General features: G+C 39.4%; 1 protein-coding gene across 2 annotated transcripts in view; it reads right to left on the reverse strand.

The window, feature by feature from the left end:
* zbtb16a (zinc finger and BTB domain containing 16a) overlaps positions 1-19,133 on the reverse strand; it is a 151,598-nt gene that overhangs the window by 85,551 nt on the left and 46,914 nt on the right. For both annotated transcript variants that reach the window (XM_059351330.1, XM_059351331.1), the window contains exon 3: positions 9,614-9,711. In XM_059351330.1, the coding sequence (XP_059207313.1) occupies positions 9,614-9,711 (98 nt within the window). The remainder of the gene's footprint in view (positions 1-9,613; positions 9,712-19,133) is intronic.

Raw genomic sequence — 19,133 nt, forward strand, 5'->3', positions numbered from 1 at the left:
AAGTAACCAGTGCTACAGGAAAAGGCCTGCAGTAATTTGTTAACAAACTAATCTGCAGGAGCGGCTTGTTGAACAAAAGGTGATTACATGTGGAAATTATTTTATGAGTAGTACTTATGCTCAAGGGAGAGCTAATCTCTTTCACGTCTTGTAAAGAAGAGCTGAGCTTGGCTCACGATTAAAACTGTTACATATTGTAGATATTCTGCAAGGTATATGGATTAAAGGATATTTGTTAGTGATTCTATCGATTTTGACCATGGAAACAAGCAGACTACCTCACAACAACTGCATAGCATTAACAACTTAAATATCCACACAATTTCACCTACTGACTACCAGTGGGTTGCATTTGAAGTTAATAATTTTAATTTAATAATCATTACTCATTATTTGCATTTCTGCTTGTTTTATATCTATTACTAAAACAGATAGAAAAATCATGTATGACCCATCAATACATACATTTTTGTGTGTACAGAGAGCTAAAGTCCTGGTTCAACCTATAGGTTTTTTTAATTGTCCTGCTAATATCCATATACATATTACTTGGAATGCACAATATATATGGAGTAGACAAATTATTGGCTGATAATATGAAGCAAAATTTATTTAATTAACTTAGCATAGCTGTCCACCAAAATGTCTTTATTAAGCATAACAGTCTGCTATTTGCCTTTTGTCACCATTTGCAGATTGAGCTGCCAAGGCTTTTGGTGCAATAACACCGTTTACTACTGTATTGAGTACATACATTGATTTGACAAATTATGCCAAAGTATTTATGTGAACTATTTGCCAAAATGCTCTATAAAAGTATGTCTGTGAAGGTTTTGTAAGGTACTTCGTTAAAAATAATAAATCACCTTTTGAAGAGTCAGAACTTTTGTCTGTTTTTGTGATTGGATTTGGTTCAGATAAAGCTGTGGCTTATTTAATCATTCATCTTAGCATTTATTAGCCTCAGGTGTGCACAAACAGGTTGTGAACTTTTTTTTAAAAAGTACAAATATATGAATATGTATTGTATCAACCATGGGAGGCAGATCATTATTAGTTATCACTATCTGAGTGAAAGAAAATCCATATGGTGCCCTTCTAATCATGCATTACATTCTCTGGTTAACTGCTGTTTCTTAAAAAGTGTCTCTTATATTGCTCTTTCTGAAGAAATGAAATGTGTCCACATTTTAAGACAAATGAATAGACAGATGGACGTCATTGCTACCCTTAGCCTTTTTGTCTATAGCTAAAAAATGATTCACACACTTCAGCAACCTATAAATGCCATTTAATGCCAAACTATAAATTATCCTGCTCAGCGATAACATGCAAGAAAACACATTATTAGTCAGAGAGACATTCTTCGCTGGTAAGTGACACATTTCTCGGCAGCGATAATACCCACACAGCCTCTTCCAGGAAAGCAGCTACAGGTATCAGGTAGAACCATGCCAAGCTAAATGACGTTTAAGGGAACAGGCCGGTCGAGTCGGAGTGTGCTTCCAGATACAGAGCTGTCTACCTGGTAAGCCAGAGACTTGATCACCCAGAGGATCATCACTCACATACTGTTCTGGTCTGGCTATTTTTATATTTTATTTCTTCAAAAACACTGCTTTTCCAAGAAGCCCATGGCGCAGGTACATTCAGTTCAGGCTAAGGAGGGCAGCTGCTCAGAGTAACACGTTTCCAATGAAATGACATTTGCTCAGGACATGGGTCTAACAAGTCCACCCCCTCTCAGCCCCCTCCGTCTCTGGAAGGGAAATAAAAATATCAGTTCGACAGCGACGGCTGATGCTACAGTATTATATATTGACCCCTGTGTTGTGTCACCTCACACTTGTCCGTCCCCTGACGTGCCCTCCTCTCATGTAATATAACCCAGCTGAGATTTGTCCAGCTGCATAATCCAAGTTGGAACAGTAAATCAACAGGTCAGGGGAAGTATTACAAGAAGTGGAGGAGAAGGGGGAGCTTTAAGTTGCAGAGAAGGAGTAATGTTATGCTACTAAAGCATGAGCTACCGCTGCTTATCCACTCTGTCATCCTGTGTTAATATACCCAGGGAAACATCTGGGATATATGTGCGTGTGTGTGTGTGCGTACGCGTGCGTGTAGGAGAGAACATCAGCTGTGATAAAAAATGTACATACAAACCGCTTAACACTTGGGCCATACATACTTTTTCTTTTTTTTTCTGAACTACTTCTTTTCCTACTACTTGCTTTTAATAGCACTCCCCCTCTGCCCCCCCACCCCACCCCGCCTTGAGTCTCCTGTCTCTCTTCTCACTCATGCATACACACACACACACAGTCAGACAAACACGCACACACACACACCCACATTTAGGAATTTGTGGCCTGGAAGGCAGTCAAGTTTCATTAATTTCTGGGTTTGGGTACAGTACAGTGTGTTCCTGGACTCACATCTGCGAGCGATCATAAATGCTGGAATGCTGGCAGAACATCCAGACCTGCCGGCACAAATATGTCGTCATCACTGTGAGGGAAGAGCCGGCACGACGCCAAAGCAGCCGACCGGCCGTCAGCCAAACAGCCAAACAAACGCCACGGAGTTAGAAACACAGACAAAGAGCAATTGGAAAGCAGCCCTCCCGCCTCGCCATGTTCATATCCAAATTCTTTGCATTTTTCCGATCTAAATGCTCTAGACATTTATGTGGGCATTTAACTCCCACACTCAGACTGGAGTCAGATTGGAATCAGATTGGAACAAAGCTTTTAATTTTAGAGAGCCAAGATGAACATCTGGTCAGGGACAGCAGGAAAACTAGACTTTTGGCGAACTCTGGCACATTTACAATAATGTTAGTTCATGTGAATTGTTCAGGTCAAACCAAATATAGAACTATAAATAAACAATCAGATGTTATTCAGGTCCAAAGACATTTAAAGTAGACAGTATTATTTATATTATATTCTCTTTAAAAGCCATTCAATTGTTTGGTTATCTGTATGTATATTCAATATATTTTGTATCTGTTGATAATAAGAGGGAAAGATTACTCTAAAGGTTAATGCAGTGTCCTGTTTTCATACTACCACTAGGGCGGCGCCATCCTCAGATGTTTTTTATTTCTACACATGGTGGCTTTAAGTAATCCTCCCAGCCACTCTTTTATTTTTTAACATACAAGCTGAAAATGATCAGCCAACAGAGAACAGAATGTTACTAACCGATGTGTCGTAAAAGACGAATTCCCTTCAGGGCTGGTCCGAAACACTATTCTAAACTGCAAACCTCACTCTGGAAATACACTGTACTGGCTGACTAATGTACAAACCAAACACAGGCATACCAAAGTGATGAAGCCTGTGTGACACACTGTCAGGCAGTGCTCGCATATGACCCCAAATGCCTGGGGATTATCATGTAAAGTCATGTTTCCATCAATAATTCTTTTGGTTAGCAACTACACTTCCTGTACGGTTCTGACTGCAGATATGTGCAGAAAAGACTGACTGGATCTTGAGCTGTTGAATGCTAACTAAATAATCATGGAAAAAACGTTGTGTTTTTATTATTTGCATTACAGCTGAGCTAAGATTTGGGCCAATACAATAAACAACAGAGCCAGAACAGAACATATAATGCAGAAAATGATGCTTGGGGTGATTTACTTATGTAGCTGGCTATTTATTTTATTTCTATTTATTCTTGATTTGAATGGTCAGAAGTTGACTGATACAGAGCATGTAGTGCTGATGTTTATTTAGGTATATATTCTTAATTTTCTCAAGGTTATATATTGAATGTATAATGTATAATAATGTTAAGCATTCTTTACTAGAAGAAGAAGATTACTTTATTAAGTAATCTTCTTCTTCTAGTAAAGAATGCTTTACTAAAGTGATTAGTTAAAGAAAAGCAGCTTGTCATATCAGTGCAAAATCCACACAGAAAATATTTAATTTTCTAAAATCAGAATCAGTCGGTGGGGCCCAAAAAAATAAAAATCTTTTTACCTGCATGTATTGTTTGCAGAGTATGTTTTAATCACTTTTTTTCATTTAAAATTTGCCAAATTAGTGCCAATCAGAGTAAAATCAAGAAGTTTTCCTAAATAACATCCAGCTGAAAGTCAGAAGTGTTTCCTGATATAGAGCAGGAAATATCCAACAAGCTTAAGAATCTAACCAAGCAATCAATGTCAAATTTTGGTACTTGACATTTTCTGATTATCCATTACTGAGAGGTTTAAGTTGGTATTTAAATAGCCCAACCCTCCTTAGGATATAAACCAAAGATTGCAATATAATGTTTCACTTCTGCAGACAAATCCTTGGAAGCTGGTGAAAACAAAAGCTCGCAAAAAAGTGTCAATTAAATTCAGCTGAGAAATCAAGAAAAATATATACTGTAAAAAGTGCAATCAGCTGTTCAAAGTGAATCTTGAAATCTGACAGAAATATTGCAAAAGGTACCTGAAAATCCCTCTATTTACTTTTAGACACAGACTGCATATATTTACCATGTAAAAAGAGCAATCCACAATCCTCTGTACTTAATTGCCCTTTTAGGTTCTCTCACTACCAGACGACACATTACGGAGACCATCCCTCCATTCATACATCATCACAATGTGCCCTTGAGCAACACACTTAGCCTGCGACTGCTGGTTAAATAAAGATGGATCTCTTTTAATGTGCTTAAAAAAGTGCTTCAGGTCTCTCTCACACACACACACACACACACACACACTGAGCTGGCTAATCCAGGAACTCTTTACTATGTATACATACTGTAAATGGAGGATTAACACTCTTAAGCTATAAAGGCAGTGAGATGAAAAGTTGGTGGTAACAGAGATGGCGATACGGGTGTTCAGGGAGAGTCTTATTGGTAATCTTATTATGCTGCGCCGGCTCGCTCGGAAAACAAACTGTGAATCATATCAGTCTGGTCTGGTCTTGTTTGATTAGCTTCAACACACACACACAAACACACACACACGCACACACACATACACACGCATACAAACTCATACACACGCATACACACTCACACTTGGGTTAGATTTAAAAGGCAGATTATTTTAGACATGGTGGATAATTAATGAAATTAATTCTAATGTCACATTTTTATAAGTGCTTGGTATTATTTGAACTTTTTACACTGTAATTATAAGAGTTTAAGTAGTGACAGATATAAAGATATAAAGAAAGCTTAAAGTCTTTGTTACTTTCTTGCTTTTTTTCTATAAATGTTTCTACAAGCTACTTTTAAAATCTACTGCAAAGAAGCCAAACTTCATTAAATGATTTAGCAGCCACACAAGCAGACAAAATAATATGCAGTCTAAAACTGAACAGATTATGATGTGAATCAGGAACCGATCGCATGGATAGAATAAAGAAAATAATATTATACTTGACTTGAAACTTTAGTTTTTGACACTTTGTGCTACCTTTCTTTATCACAAAAACTGTACTGAGGGCCAGTTTTCAGCCCGAGTTTTGATTGATTTCAGGATGATTGATTATTCTGGGGTTTCATTGAGGTTTAACTGCTGTTTCAGTATTATTTTTTATATTATTTGGATATTTCTGCATAAAATTGTTCACGGTTTACATAAATCACTGGCGTTGCTGTTATAAGCAGTGTAAAAGTACTGCTATCTTTTAAAGAAAAAAACATGCAGGACCTCAAAATGCACCCAAAAGGGGCTGAGTCACGGCTCTCCACCCTGCTCTAACCCCCATCTGCAGGCTTTGGCTCAGCAAACACTGTCAAACACTAAACGTCAGGCGGAGATTAAAAAAAAAAACAACAACGTGGAGAGAGGACTGAGACAGAACGAAAGGAAAAAAAATAAATAGCTGGCACAAGGTAGACTGTACATACTGTACCCTCAGTGGTGGCAGGCAGCCCAGACTGGCGAGCTGCCAAGTCCTCCGTACAACAAGCACAGAGGGACAGACAGACAGACAGACAGACAGACAGACAGACAGACAGACAGACAGATAGACAGAGTGAGAGGCAGAGTGAGAGACAGAGTGGAAAGCAAAGAGGAGGGAGGAGGCAGCAGCAGCAGCAGCGGCGGCGTCTGAAACGCTCCACATCCACGACACGCTGCGCATACCAAAAAGCCTCTCCACTCTCTCGCTTCATCTCCCCAATATTCTGTCTTTTCTGAAGCGAGCTGAAGGATGATGGCGGCGACGGTGGAGGAGGAGGAGGGGGGGGAGGGGCGGAGGGGCTGAGGTTGAGGGTTTTGGGACTCGGTGAAGTGTCATCATTACAGAGAGACACGATAAAAATCGAGACGCGGCGTCAGACTGAGAAAAGCCTTGAAAGTCAAACGGTGGAGGTGGGAGAAAAAAAAAGAAAAAGTGCAACACAGAAAAAAAAAAAGATAACAAAAACTATCAAAGAAGCTCTGCCTCAGCGCTGTCTCTTCCCTAACCGTCGCCCGTCTTGACAGAAGCGCTTGTCTTGCCTTTAACACCAGACCAAAGCGGCTATGAATCAACACTGATGTGTGTAACAGTACAGGTTGATGTCGTGCGTCAACACAGCCCCGCTTGGAAACAGAAAAAAAGAGAGTGAAAGAAAAAAAGTTTGTGCACTTGCTGCCACTGTTGCTAAAAATACACTGCCCACATCTTCCGCTTGGTTGCCTTTCTCAAGGTGGAGTATGTCGTTCTTCCTCGAGTTTTCAATGTTCTTTTTTTCCATTTGATCTCCTATCAGAAGAGTTTTCACCTTATGTCAATGGGTACAAATTGTGAGTTATTAACCTGTTGATATCAGAGAAGATTTTCAAATCATCTACTTTCTATTGAAAATCTACTCAGGTAATGATTAGCTCAGTGCGGCCTCCTGTTAGACCGTATTTATGTTCCGACTTTCATCCAAAACATTCTCACACCTTTCACACACTTTTAATTATACTGTCACCCTTTTTCTTCCATATCCCTTACCTCTTTTGAGAACTTAACCATGATTTTCCCTAAAACAAGGTTCAGAATAAAAGTTAATGACATAATATAAAAAACAATTTATTTTCTTTGTCTCCTGTTTTGGAAAAAGCAGCACTTTACTTTTCTTCTGAAAGCTTTTTGTCCCTGTCCTCTTTGTTGCTAGCACTTGAAATAATTGAGAGTAGTGAGTATATGCTTTTTATTAAGCTTAATTTTTTTCTCATGTTGGCTCTGTTACAGGTGAATATCCACATTGATATTAATAGATCAAAACTATTAGGTAACTTGTACACAAAGCCAGAACAAAACCATTTGTAACAAATATTGAAGATGTGTACAAAATGTTATAATTTATGTTTATGTATCATACATTATTGAAAAAGGACTCTTTTTCAACATGGCTGCTACAAATATCATTACTGCACCCTCCTCCAATGTTATTTGTACAGGCTGCAATACTCTTAGTACTGCTTTCATTATTATAATAGATGCTACAGCTAATGTTTCATGTCCCACTACTGTGCAAAACTTTAAAACAACAGCGATATAAGTTACATGTATTTAAAAGTGGCAGTACTGAATAATAAATAATGGTATCCAGGTGGACAGATATAATGTACTTGCCATAAATGGTCAATATTATAACTATTACAACTAACATAATGACATTTTGGCGTTCAGTCCCAGCTAGGCAAGAATCCTTGGCTTTTTTACTTCCTTTTTAACTCTAACTTTGTTTTTAAATTGAGTTTTTATTACTATTTTATTGTTTTATTGCTTTTAGTATTATTTTATTATTTTCATTGTTTTTATTTATTACTATATTTGTGTATGATTTTTATTCTATTTTAATAACTGTACAGCAATTTTGGTCAACTGAGGTTGTTTTTAAATGTGCTCTATGAATAAACTTTGACTTGACTTGACATTTTACATACATGACAATTCCTAAAACTTTATCTAAAAAATATTTTAATTTTTATATCTGGTTAACTTAGATTCATGTCAGCAGCCAGATACTTTATGGCTACTGGAGGCAACATGTATCTGAGAACAATACTACCATGACTCACCCTCACCTTCTACTTTATAACTCCTGACTTAAAGAAAACTCTTGAAAATAATTGATGTTACACAAAAAAAAAAACAGGGGCCAGCTCCAGGACAGAGGCTTCAGGGTCTGGACTCTGTGTCTGGGGGAGCTCAGGTGGAGCACACACACTGTGAGACACATTCTCCAGTATCAGTGTGCCTCTGTGACAGAGCTGCCTTCTCTCTGCTTTGACAAGTGAGTGAGAAAGAAGGGGGGCATGCGATTGCAGCAGGGACTGTGGAAATGGGGTGTAATTCTAAAATAAACAGTGAATATTTCCTCAGAGCAACTTTTGTTTTTGACACGCTGAGTTGTGTGCTGAGCCAATTCACTGGCACAGCGTGAATTTGTTATTCATCTTTGTCACAACATAGCAGGAGTGTCAGCATCCATCTCAGTCATTGTTTAAGTTTTGGTGAGATATGAACAAACAAATGATCCTGGAAATTAGCGTTTTCTGCACACAAACAGTTGGCTTAGGGAGTGGGGGGTTTGGGACGTGGGGGGTATCCCCACTAATGACAACAAAAACAACAATAATGCCAAATAGACAATTCAGACCACTTACTGTGTCCCACTGGAAAACATACAGGGTACTGAACGGAGCTCAATTCTCTGGGCCAATGTCAACACATGGATTTGGGGTTCTGCGTGTGTGTGTGTGTGCGTGTGCGTGTGCAGAAGGGGTTTCCTCAGAGGTCCCATGGCTTTTACAGTGTCTCAATAAACCATCTGCACTTAGGGCCTTAGGAATGAGGAGCTCTTTGCTGCCTATAAAAGACGGCCCATGTCATTAAAACAGCTAAGTAGGCTCAGAGCACAGGGACTGCTGGGGTGTGTGAGGTGTGTGAGTGAATGTGTGTGTGTGTGTGTGTGTGTGTGTGTTTGGGGGTGGGTGTAATAGTGTCAAACTGGACCAATCAATGTGTCCTGTGTTCTGCCTTTCAGACCTCTAATGTCACATAGGTGTAGGGTGGCAGAATGATGATGTGCAGGCACCTCTTTGGTTAAGTTTCCCAGAACTACTCAGCTTTAAAAAAAAAAAAAAAAGTTTTAAACTAGTTTATCAATAGTGAGATAAAGCATTTGTGTGGCAAGTTATTCCAGTATTTAGCTCTCAGGCTGCAGAAACTTCAAAGATGAGATCTATTGCAAATACATGTATCATGTTAAGATCAGGGTTTTAAAAAAAAATACTAATGTCTTATACAGTGTATTCATAGTAAAGCAATCCCTTTGAGCTTGTGAATGGTTGTAAACTGCATTTTTTGAGATGCAAAAGTAAAAGCTTAAATCAGGCATCGCTTCAGGGTGTAAGAGTATAAATCTGCAAGAAAATGAGATTCTCTCTCCATTTAAAGGACCATGCCAGTGCATGTTTAGCACATTCATTTGGAATCAAATAAACCTAGATACTATTTTTTTATTGAGTAGTGTGTATAATGCTAAAATGTAATAACAGAACTCAATAAGTCTCTACAATCAGCAGTAAAGCCAGCAGTAAGAACAGGATGTGCTGCTGTCTCAACAGGGGTTGTAGATTTTGGGGTTGGTTTGATTTCTTTACCTGAATGAGACAGCAAATGCATCCGTAGACGGAGGCTGTCCAGGAAGCTCTTTCCACATAGCTCACAGCCGTAGGTCTTCATTCCACTGTGCATCTTCCTGTTGACAAAGAGCAGAACAAACATTTTACTATCTGTTAAACAATACTGTTTAGACCAGGCAGCTTAATGTGCATCATGTTTGTGTCTGGAACAAAAAAGAGAAAAAACAACAGCCAATAACTTTGAGTAGAAGAAAAATTTGGCCTTTGAGAAAATACTCCACTCCTTCATTCATAACATCAGCACCTAACAATAACCATGAGTCTAACAAGCCGTCCAACTACAACATGTTTTTTTCTGCAGGGAGCACCAGACCATGACTCGATGCTGTAAATCACAAGATGCTATTCAAGCAGAGGCATTATCAACTACCTACATCTCAAGTGCTGCAGATGGATAAGGAGCTATAAAGTGAAATAGAATGATTTATTCAGACAAACACAAGAGACAGCTATTTAGTGTTATGAACCATTTATGGGCCAGTTTTTTTGATGACTGCTCTCTAATCTATAAGGTGATGTGTGGCTTGAAGCAAAATGTGATCTGCAATGAATTGTCTTTTTACCAAACAGACAGTCATTAGGCTTTAACATAGTTTAAGCGCACAAGGTCAGACAAGACTAAGGTTCAATATTTGATTATGTGGTAAAGGCCTTGAAGGTTAGGTAACTAAATAACATCTGACAACAGAAAGTCTAGCCTCACGACTCTCTCTGTTACCAAATCCTCAAAGACCCCACGGCTCACTACAAAGCATATTATTCTTGAGAGATATCTGAAAGTGCTCTAAAGCAATTAAGGTGACACGAATTGCCAAACAACTGCCACAGAGCCTTAAGCCGCCCGAGAACTTCAAATACCTCGCCCTAGGTGAGGTTCACAAAGGCACACACCCACAATTGTAATGATTGTTTGTCATTTTGGTGTCGTTTCAGATTCAGCACATTTAATCTTCCAAAACTGTTTTTGCACAGTGAGGCTCCAAAAACAAATGTTTCCTTTTGGATAATAATACAACAACCAGGACGGTAAAAACACCACTCTTTTGGATTTCAATAATGTTGAACAATGTTTACACAAAAGCTGAAAAGAAATATACTTCGATTTGCACAGAATACTCGATTCTATACTCAGGTGAGTGTATGCTTCTGCCAGGCAAAAAACAAGACAGCGTTAAACAGAAGGGTTTCATAGTCTCCGTCGACAAGTCAGGTGGCGCAGAGTGATCAGCCAAGTGCATTCTTGGGGAAACAATGCCCTTGATAAGAATTCTGCTCAACTTGGGCGAGATGACAGCCATCCATCTTAGCGTCTCTCAACAAAGCCTCAGAGGAGGAGGTGGTGCCACTCTCCCAAAACATGACTGATTGATGTCAGATGTCGAATGCAAATTGATTTACAGCTCTCTTTGTGCCTCGAGAGGGGTAGGGTAGAGACGAAGCGGGGATGAGACAGGCAGGGAGAGATTATGGCGGGTCTTATGGCGATGGCTGGCTAGGAGTTATTAAGCAATGAAGTCTAGTTTGACTTCAGTGACTATTAATTACTGCAAAAACATCCTGAAACCTGACAGGAGGATGGGTAAGAAAAACTGAGATGTGAAAAAATTCAGTTGGGTTGGAAAAAGTCGTGGTAGCCATTGTGGTGGTTTGAATTTGTTGAGAGAGGTTGGAAAGTAAAGGCAGAATGACAGCCCTTTGGCAAGCAGTGAGTGATTAAAAGCCCCTATAAATGCCAAAAGCCCCCAGAGGGGAAAGGAGGATACTTGAAAAGGCAAAAAGTGAGAGAAAGTGAGATAGAAGTGACACAAGTGAGAAAGGAAACAGTTAGATATCAATCTGTGATGGTACATTAGGTCCAGGAGTTATGTCATGATGAAACATTTCCACTTCCTTCTTTTCCCAGAATGCCCTTCAATAACCAGCCGTGAAATCAGAATTTGAAGCGTTCAGTCATAAACAGGCATAGCAATTTTGAGATCAGGCTGCTTTTAGTTATATATATATATATATATATATATATAGTTGGACAAATCAGTAGCGTTTGCCTTACAGCTGCATTGCATTCTGGTCTATTGAAGCACCTGCTGCTGCACAAATTGCCATCTCAACCACTTCTATGCTGGAATTTTCCCCTCATGATTGCAATGTAATTTTTTGATGGTGAAGTTATTCACGTGAATGGCAGAACACAGAAACAACACAATGGACAAAGGAATGGAAGCGGATTTTTCCTTTAAGGATCACAGGTGATGTACTCACATGCTTTCACTCCGATAAAGGGGAAAACACACGTAGGCGGTAAAACCACAACACAACACTTCACAGAGCACAAAGACTTTCAAAGGCCTTTTGTGTCCCTTCTCAATCTGACCATTGTGCCCCCCAGACAGAGCACTGATAAGGTATGGATGGACTTATTAAGGCCACTAGAAGTGGAAGCAATGCCATGTATTTTCACCGTAAATGTAGTGTTGATGAGCAAAGTGCGGTGTGTATGTCCCTAGCTGAGAGTGTTAAATCTAACTGCAATCCCGAGCACTACCCACTGAAACAGCACATTACTTGATGTTCAACAGAATGGTAACAGCACCTGTTCCAGCAATTCAGTCTGTTAAAGGGAAGGTTTAGGACGAAGCCTGTCCTATTGAAACACTAATGATACCCTTGCTTTTGCTATTTAACTGTATTTAGTCAAGCTTCTCTTCAAGTAAGCACGGGTTTCAAGTGTAATTTCTTTATGGAAAGTAATGAAAAAAAATGTATTGCAGTGGCATAAAGCTCTGTGAAGGGGTGCAACATCCAGGCAGCCAAAATGGCTTGGCCCAGCACTGGTTTATATCCGGCATTCTTGGCTTCCAGATTCATGCCAGACTCGTGATGACTAAAGCACAGAAATCAGGGTAAGTACAATGGTCCAATTCCAGCTGGTGATAATGGCTTAAAGCGAGCATGAGTGCAGCTAACAGAGCCGATTCTCAGCCCAAAAATCAGCCAAAGTCCACACCCACAAAGACTCGCCAGATCTAACTGTATCTGTAACTGGCCCCAGAGGATCAAATGTGATCTGGCAGAAAAACCCACATTTTGAGCCCGTCATCTGGTGTGATGACAGAGAGTAAGCGACCCCACCATTCATGAAACAGTTTATTGTGGATACACATACACCTATGAAATATAGCAGAATAATATGCAGCATTTGAGGAATATTCTGTCCACTTTAAAATGCTTTGTGTGCCTAAGCAGAACTAATAATACACTGTAATTCAGCTCCAACAAGATTTAATGATATGTAAAAGGATACAAAAATATATTGTCCCAGCTCAGTGATTCATTCTCTCTCTCCCTCTCTCTCTCTCTCTCTCTCTCTTCTCTCTCTCTCTCTCTCTCTCTCTCTCGTAACTGTCTGCTTTCATGTTGTGCTTCTGAAATAGATGATGAGAGGTGTGTGTGTGTGGTGGGTGGGTGGGAGGGAGGGAGGGAAGGTGATTTGAAACAGACTGACTGCAGCCATTAAGGAAGTTCACATAAAACTCTCTCAGGCCATTTACTCAGTTAATAATCGACTTTGTCCAACAGTCACTTTTGACAACGGCAATAAATTTAAAATTTATGTCAACAAAACATATGCTGATCACCTCGTGCGGTGTGCTTCCTCGTAAAATCCAGCCCAACCGAGGGCTGTCTGAATACGTGTGTGTGTGTTTGAAATGTGAGCCGATTACAGGCCTGGGTTATTGAGCCGTAACAGCTTGCCTCGTGTAATTCAGAACTTTTTTTCCCATTTTGCCGCTGGACTTGGCTGGCCGTATATCATAACTAGCACTGCATTTGGAGAAATAAAGACCCAAGCTTCCCACCTGCTCTTCTACTTGTAATATAACACCATTAAAAAAGTCAAAATAAGGTGATCTACTGAGACACACTGCAACCAATAAAATAACTCAAAGACCTCAGAGATTCTTGGAAGGTTTTGACTCATCCAGATTTCATATGATTTGGCTTTAACAGAGGCAGAGGAACTATTGCCAAACCTCTTTATATCTAATGACGCTGCTTGAAACTCTTACCGATATCCTCTTCAGCTCACACCTTTTACATCACCAAACTATTTGACAAAGAAGAAAAGCTGTGCAGAGCCATGCTTAATGACGTGCACTTATTTCTCATTGCCTGCCTAAAATCCATTTCTCCCTCAGCCGTCTCGAGTGTTGTTCTCTATCCTCATCTATCCTTACATCTTTTATTTTTTCCATTTTTTCCTCCATCCCACGTTTGTGAAGGGAGCTATAAAACAACCTGAAACGATGTTCGTAAATAAAAGCTTTGGAAGGAGAAGAATGGAGGGGTTAAGATGGAGAGAAGAAAACACTAAAAGATAAAGGGAGGCAATTGATAAGAGGTGGTAAATTGAAGAAAGGCTGTGTTTGGTGTGTGTGTGTGTGTGTGTGTGTGTGTGTGTGTGTGTGCCGCTGTTTGTTCATTAGTTCTGTTGGTCAGACGAAAAAGAACTGATAATTGGGGAAAGGAGGACCGCTGAATAGAGCCTCAGACTTAAGTAGCAGAGAGATGGCGAGCATCTTAGGTGGGCACCTGAGACTTTTGGTGACGATAAAAGGAGTTGTCAAGCAGAATTCACTTACAACCCTGTTTATAGCTCTCATTAGCTTTTAGCTTAGCATAAAAGACCAACACATTTGAACCTTTTCTTTTTGTAATTTGTTTTCATTTGCATCCTGTGTTTGTTCTTAGGACAGGACGGAGCTAAACGGAGAGTGGGTATTGAACTTGCAGTCCTCAGAGATCATTACTCCAAACTAATGCAAGTGTTAGTCTGTTTCTGCTAGATGTGCAAGTAAGCAGCAACAACTTTATAAGGCGAAAATAGTCTTTATTGTGTTTTCAGCCTGTTCTATTAATGCAATTTTAGAATTATGGCCAAAATAGATAGTCAGGATTATTTTGTATCAGCATTGACATCACAATGGTATCGTAATTATTCATTGATTTTAGACACATTCTGTACCATTCATATAATAACTGTATTTAATAATGGATTTTTACTGATTAGAGCCCGACAGATGTATTGGTTGACAGATATTATCGGCTGATATTGGCCTATCAAAGGCATATCTGTACCGGTGTATATGCTGTCAGATTGTCAACCAGATTTTAGTGAAACTAATACAGAAATTGCAGTTTGGCGTGATTTAGAAATGGTGTTCCCTATTCATTTTTTTTAAATAATATTTTTTAGTCAGCAATTGACTAAAACTCAACAGTAATGATATTTATTTAGCCATTTATTTAGTTTTTCAGTTATCATTTATAGATTTGGCTGACAGTGTAATACATCGTTTGTATACAGTTAATGAATACAATAATGTAAATTATTCTTTTAAGTTCTTGTTTGAGAGTGCTGTAAAAACGGCGCATAACCCACTTAAAAAAAAAGGTCTATTTTCAATCCAGCTCAAAAAAATTACTATGTTGGCAACCATATCGGTTATAAATAAATTTGTCCCTCTAAAATCAGTATCATCATCGGTTTCAAAAATCCCATATCGGTGGGGCTCTAATACTGATTCCAAAAAATGTTCAAGATACAGATGGAGCTACAATTTGAAGCTAGCATAAGCACAAAGACAGGAGATTGAAACAATCAACTGGCAGCAACAAAGCATGTAACGTGATGTCAATAGCAAACACAGGGCAATAAAAAGACTTGAGTTTTAAAAATTATCCATGGTATAAGTGGGATAATGCACTCTCGAAGTAAGAGCACAACCAATGCTACATCCATTTGGGGATAAAAGCACAGGGTGGAAAGGGTCCATTGCCGCACACACAACTCCCTGTCAGGGTGAACAAAGGCAAAATGATGCACGAGGCGATTCAGTGACACTTTGGTGGCTGATCCTAATGTGGCCATAAGTGGCGCAGTGTGCCGCCGGCACCTCTTATTTTGGTTTTCTGACAGAGGGAGACGGAGAGGAGGAGCGAGGGACTTTTTTTTCAACGTGAATTTCCAGTCCATTAGGGCGCTGACCATGTCACAAGGAGAAACATGGTGGGAGAAGTAAAAGGGTGAGAGGGGAGTAGTGGTGGCGGTGTTTAATGAAACAAAAGGATCATGAAGAAGAAAGATCATATTAAGACATAACTGAATAACAGCCCATGTTCAGAAGCGAGAAACACAATGGCACCTCATCTATTTGTTGAAGTCCTTCAAAGCTCAGTGACACGCACATATCGGGTCTACTGAGGCACCGTGTGTGGTTCTTCACATTAACATGAGTCCATTTTGTGGCCGTCTGAAGAAGCAGGTGAAAAAAAAAGCTCCCTTTCTGTCATTTTATCCCTGCTTTTAAGCCTCCCCAATTCCATTGCCCTCCCACACCCACCCCACCCCTCTGTCTTTGCTCAATCAAAATGTATCAGGCAAGCTGGCGTAACACCGGTTGGCGTGGGCTGTTTATCCTGAGTCCTCCTGCACATATCAATGACTTGGCCCCCGTTGTCCCCCGGCGGGGAGACGTTCATATAAATTCAAGCCACACACGCAAACGCCGAGGCACTCGTGTTGAGCATAGATGAGTAGCAGGGCAAGAGGAAAAGAGGAGAGACAGAAGGATGGGGAGGGAGAGCGCAACTGCCTTTCATCCTCACTGTGTTATTTATAATATCACCGACACCGCCACCCCCAAATTTACCCGGAGGGCGTCTCTGGAGGGGAAAAAAAGCGATATCACGTTGAAAAAATTAACAACAGTAAACATGTTTCCTTGCCTGAGTGACACAGTCCCTGTCTCAACCAATCAGCACTGTTTATGTCACCTGTAATTGCAATGCCAACCTTCGCTGGTAGAGAGATGTATCATTTCTATCAAATGATACAAATTTCTTCAAAATCTGATCAGTGCAATTTCGATAATGAGTGCAATTTTGACAGCCGGCTGAAAGTAGTTAGATTAATGATATCTGCAAGTTTCATTAAAATCCAATCAGTCATGTCTGAGTTAGCCTACAAGAAGTGTCCGAAACTAAGGTGCTAATTAATGGATTGCACAAACTCCTAATGGCGTTACATGCAGCTTAAAGGTGCCACAAACAGCATTTTGTGTCTCTTAAGACCACATTTCCAATAAATCCTTTTTCTTCCAGTTGCCAACATACGTCGCTTCTCTCTGCTACTTCAACAAGATAATTAAAGAGATGGAAAGGAAGTTACAGTCAGGCTGAAAAGGTGCAGATATAATAACACATATCCTGAGTTAAGCTTGTATTATTTAATATGATTCCCTTCGAAGTTGAAATGCTTAAAATTCATGCATGCTCTGAAGGTCACGAAAAACATTTATTGATTAAGGCTTTTTGTCATTTAGAGGTACAGTAAATGTCTGCCACTTAAATGTTCCTCGTGGCTTCATTCAGATATGACGGTTTAAAAAAACACAAACAAGAGATATCAAGCATTGAGTGTGCGAGATGAAGAAGTGGCAGTGCTGGAGAAAAGTGGTGAAAGTAATGATATGAGGGAATAAAGTGTGTCAGACTGCATCAGTGAAGGATTTTAAGAATTTATTTTTCCATTGAAGCCTTAATTAATGGCCATCATGCGTGTGAGGGATGCTCATCCTGCTTCTCACAGTGAATCCCCTGATAAATGTTATCATCAATTAAAAAAAGTATTAGATAATTACAAAGTCTGACAGAGCACAAGACAGAATCACAAGATGGTATTTCCTACTTGCTCACAAGTTGTATGTGAAACATGTTGCAAGATTCTCATAATTTCAGCTGCCTGTGCAAGAGAAACAAATGTTTTTCTTAAAATAAAATAAATTTGCTAATTCAGTGTTTCATGATTTTAGTAGTTTCTCCATAAGTAATGATAATTGGGTGTTAGAAAGAAAGTGAACTTTGAGTTTAGAATATTTTATTACGGAGATGTGTTCCTAAGGTCAAAAATGAAGCTTCATGCTCAGAACCAAACAGCTGCGGGATCTGTTTCCTGTGAGATCAGGCTCAAAAAGCTGCACAGAGGCCACATGAGGTTGTGTCTCTTCTCAGCTTTGCTCAAGTCTAATTAGTTTTATATTCATGGAAAAATGTGCGAGGTAACAGCTCTTGTGTCACCACTTTGTTGGAACACAGTCACAACAAAAGCAAAAGTATCAATTTACATTTTCACTAAATATCACCACCCAAGCACTCGTACCTAAACACATACTGTTAGAAGAGCCTGGCTTCTGTGGTAATGGAAGGGGAATAATCCAAGGAACTTCTAATTGTGCTTCCTGGGCAGTAAAACACTATTTCAAGCTAATCCCAGTTAGATACCCGGATTCCCCCAAAGCTTAGAAGGTAGGATTCACTCTCTAATACCCTCAGCGTTACTCAGGAAGCCATTTCAACCTCTCTCCTACAGTTCCACTCAGTGTGAAGTGCTTTCCCCCTTTGACAAATTCCTTTTATTCAGTAAGAGGTGACAATGAAGAGAGAATATGACCCAGAGGTTGCAGTTCAAATCCCTACACTGACAGGAGCAAATTTTACTGGAGGAAAAATATCAAAGACCCCGTTGGCAAAACACAGAAAGACAAAAATCTAAAGGAGTCATATTTGAGCTTCTCAGCTGCCTACTTACATCATTCAAAGACAGTATATCTTATAGGTGAATGAACTGAATAACAAACATGGAGAGCACAAAATCAGTTCCCAAGAGTGTTAAGTTTGTTATAAGCCACCTAACTCACTTAAATACCAAAAACATGTTCATAAAACAAGATAAAACTACATTTGTTCTCCTATAGAGCAGCCTGTTTTCATACTGTCCATACTTGTTCGTATGTAACCCACATAATCGTTAGCCAGTCAGCCTATATTGATGTTTGTTGTTAGGTGGCAACCTCTAGTGGTCATAGTAATACTGATAGTAGGTGCCATCGTATAAAGAGTGAGAAAGTCCGCATAGGGGGGAGATTGGTGTGGATGGATGGGTCAAAAATTGCAGGACTTTGACCAAGGAGACAGCGGTCTGTGTCCCCTGTGGAACCAAAAGTCAAGTTTAACTGCCATATGTTACTTAGTACGTACTTTTATGTTGAGTACGCATGGAAGTCATTTAATCCAAAATCCATTTTTCTAAGCTTAACCAAGTAATTTTGGTGTCTAAACCTAACCAAGTGGTTATTTTTCACAATGTTAAATAGAACGGTCAATCACATGAGGTATCTTTTTTGGAACATGGTGGTTTCTGTTTATATTTTCTATACTGGTTTAAAGATTTAACCATGAGTGAGATGGCTGTTAATTTTTTTTTTTTAGCCAGCTGTATTTTGCTACAGTGACTTTAAGATCTTGTCCCGTGCTGAATGACATTGTAGAGTTGACATGACTGAAAGAAGCTTTTTGTCTCTAATGCCACCAGACATTCTATAAACAAAAAGAAACCATATCATAGCGGTGCATATCGGAT

The sequence above is a fragment of the Centropristis striata genome, chromosome 15 (assembly GCF_030273125.1).
Source record: "Centropristis striata isolate RG_2023a ecotype Rhode Island chromosome 15, C.striata_1.0, whole genome shotgun sequence".
Taxonomy (NCBI): domain Eukaryota; kingdom Metazoa; phylum Chordata; class Actinopteri; order Perciformes; family Serranidae; genus Centropristis; species Centropristis striata.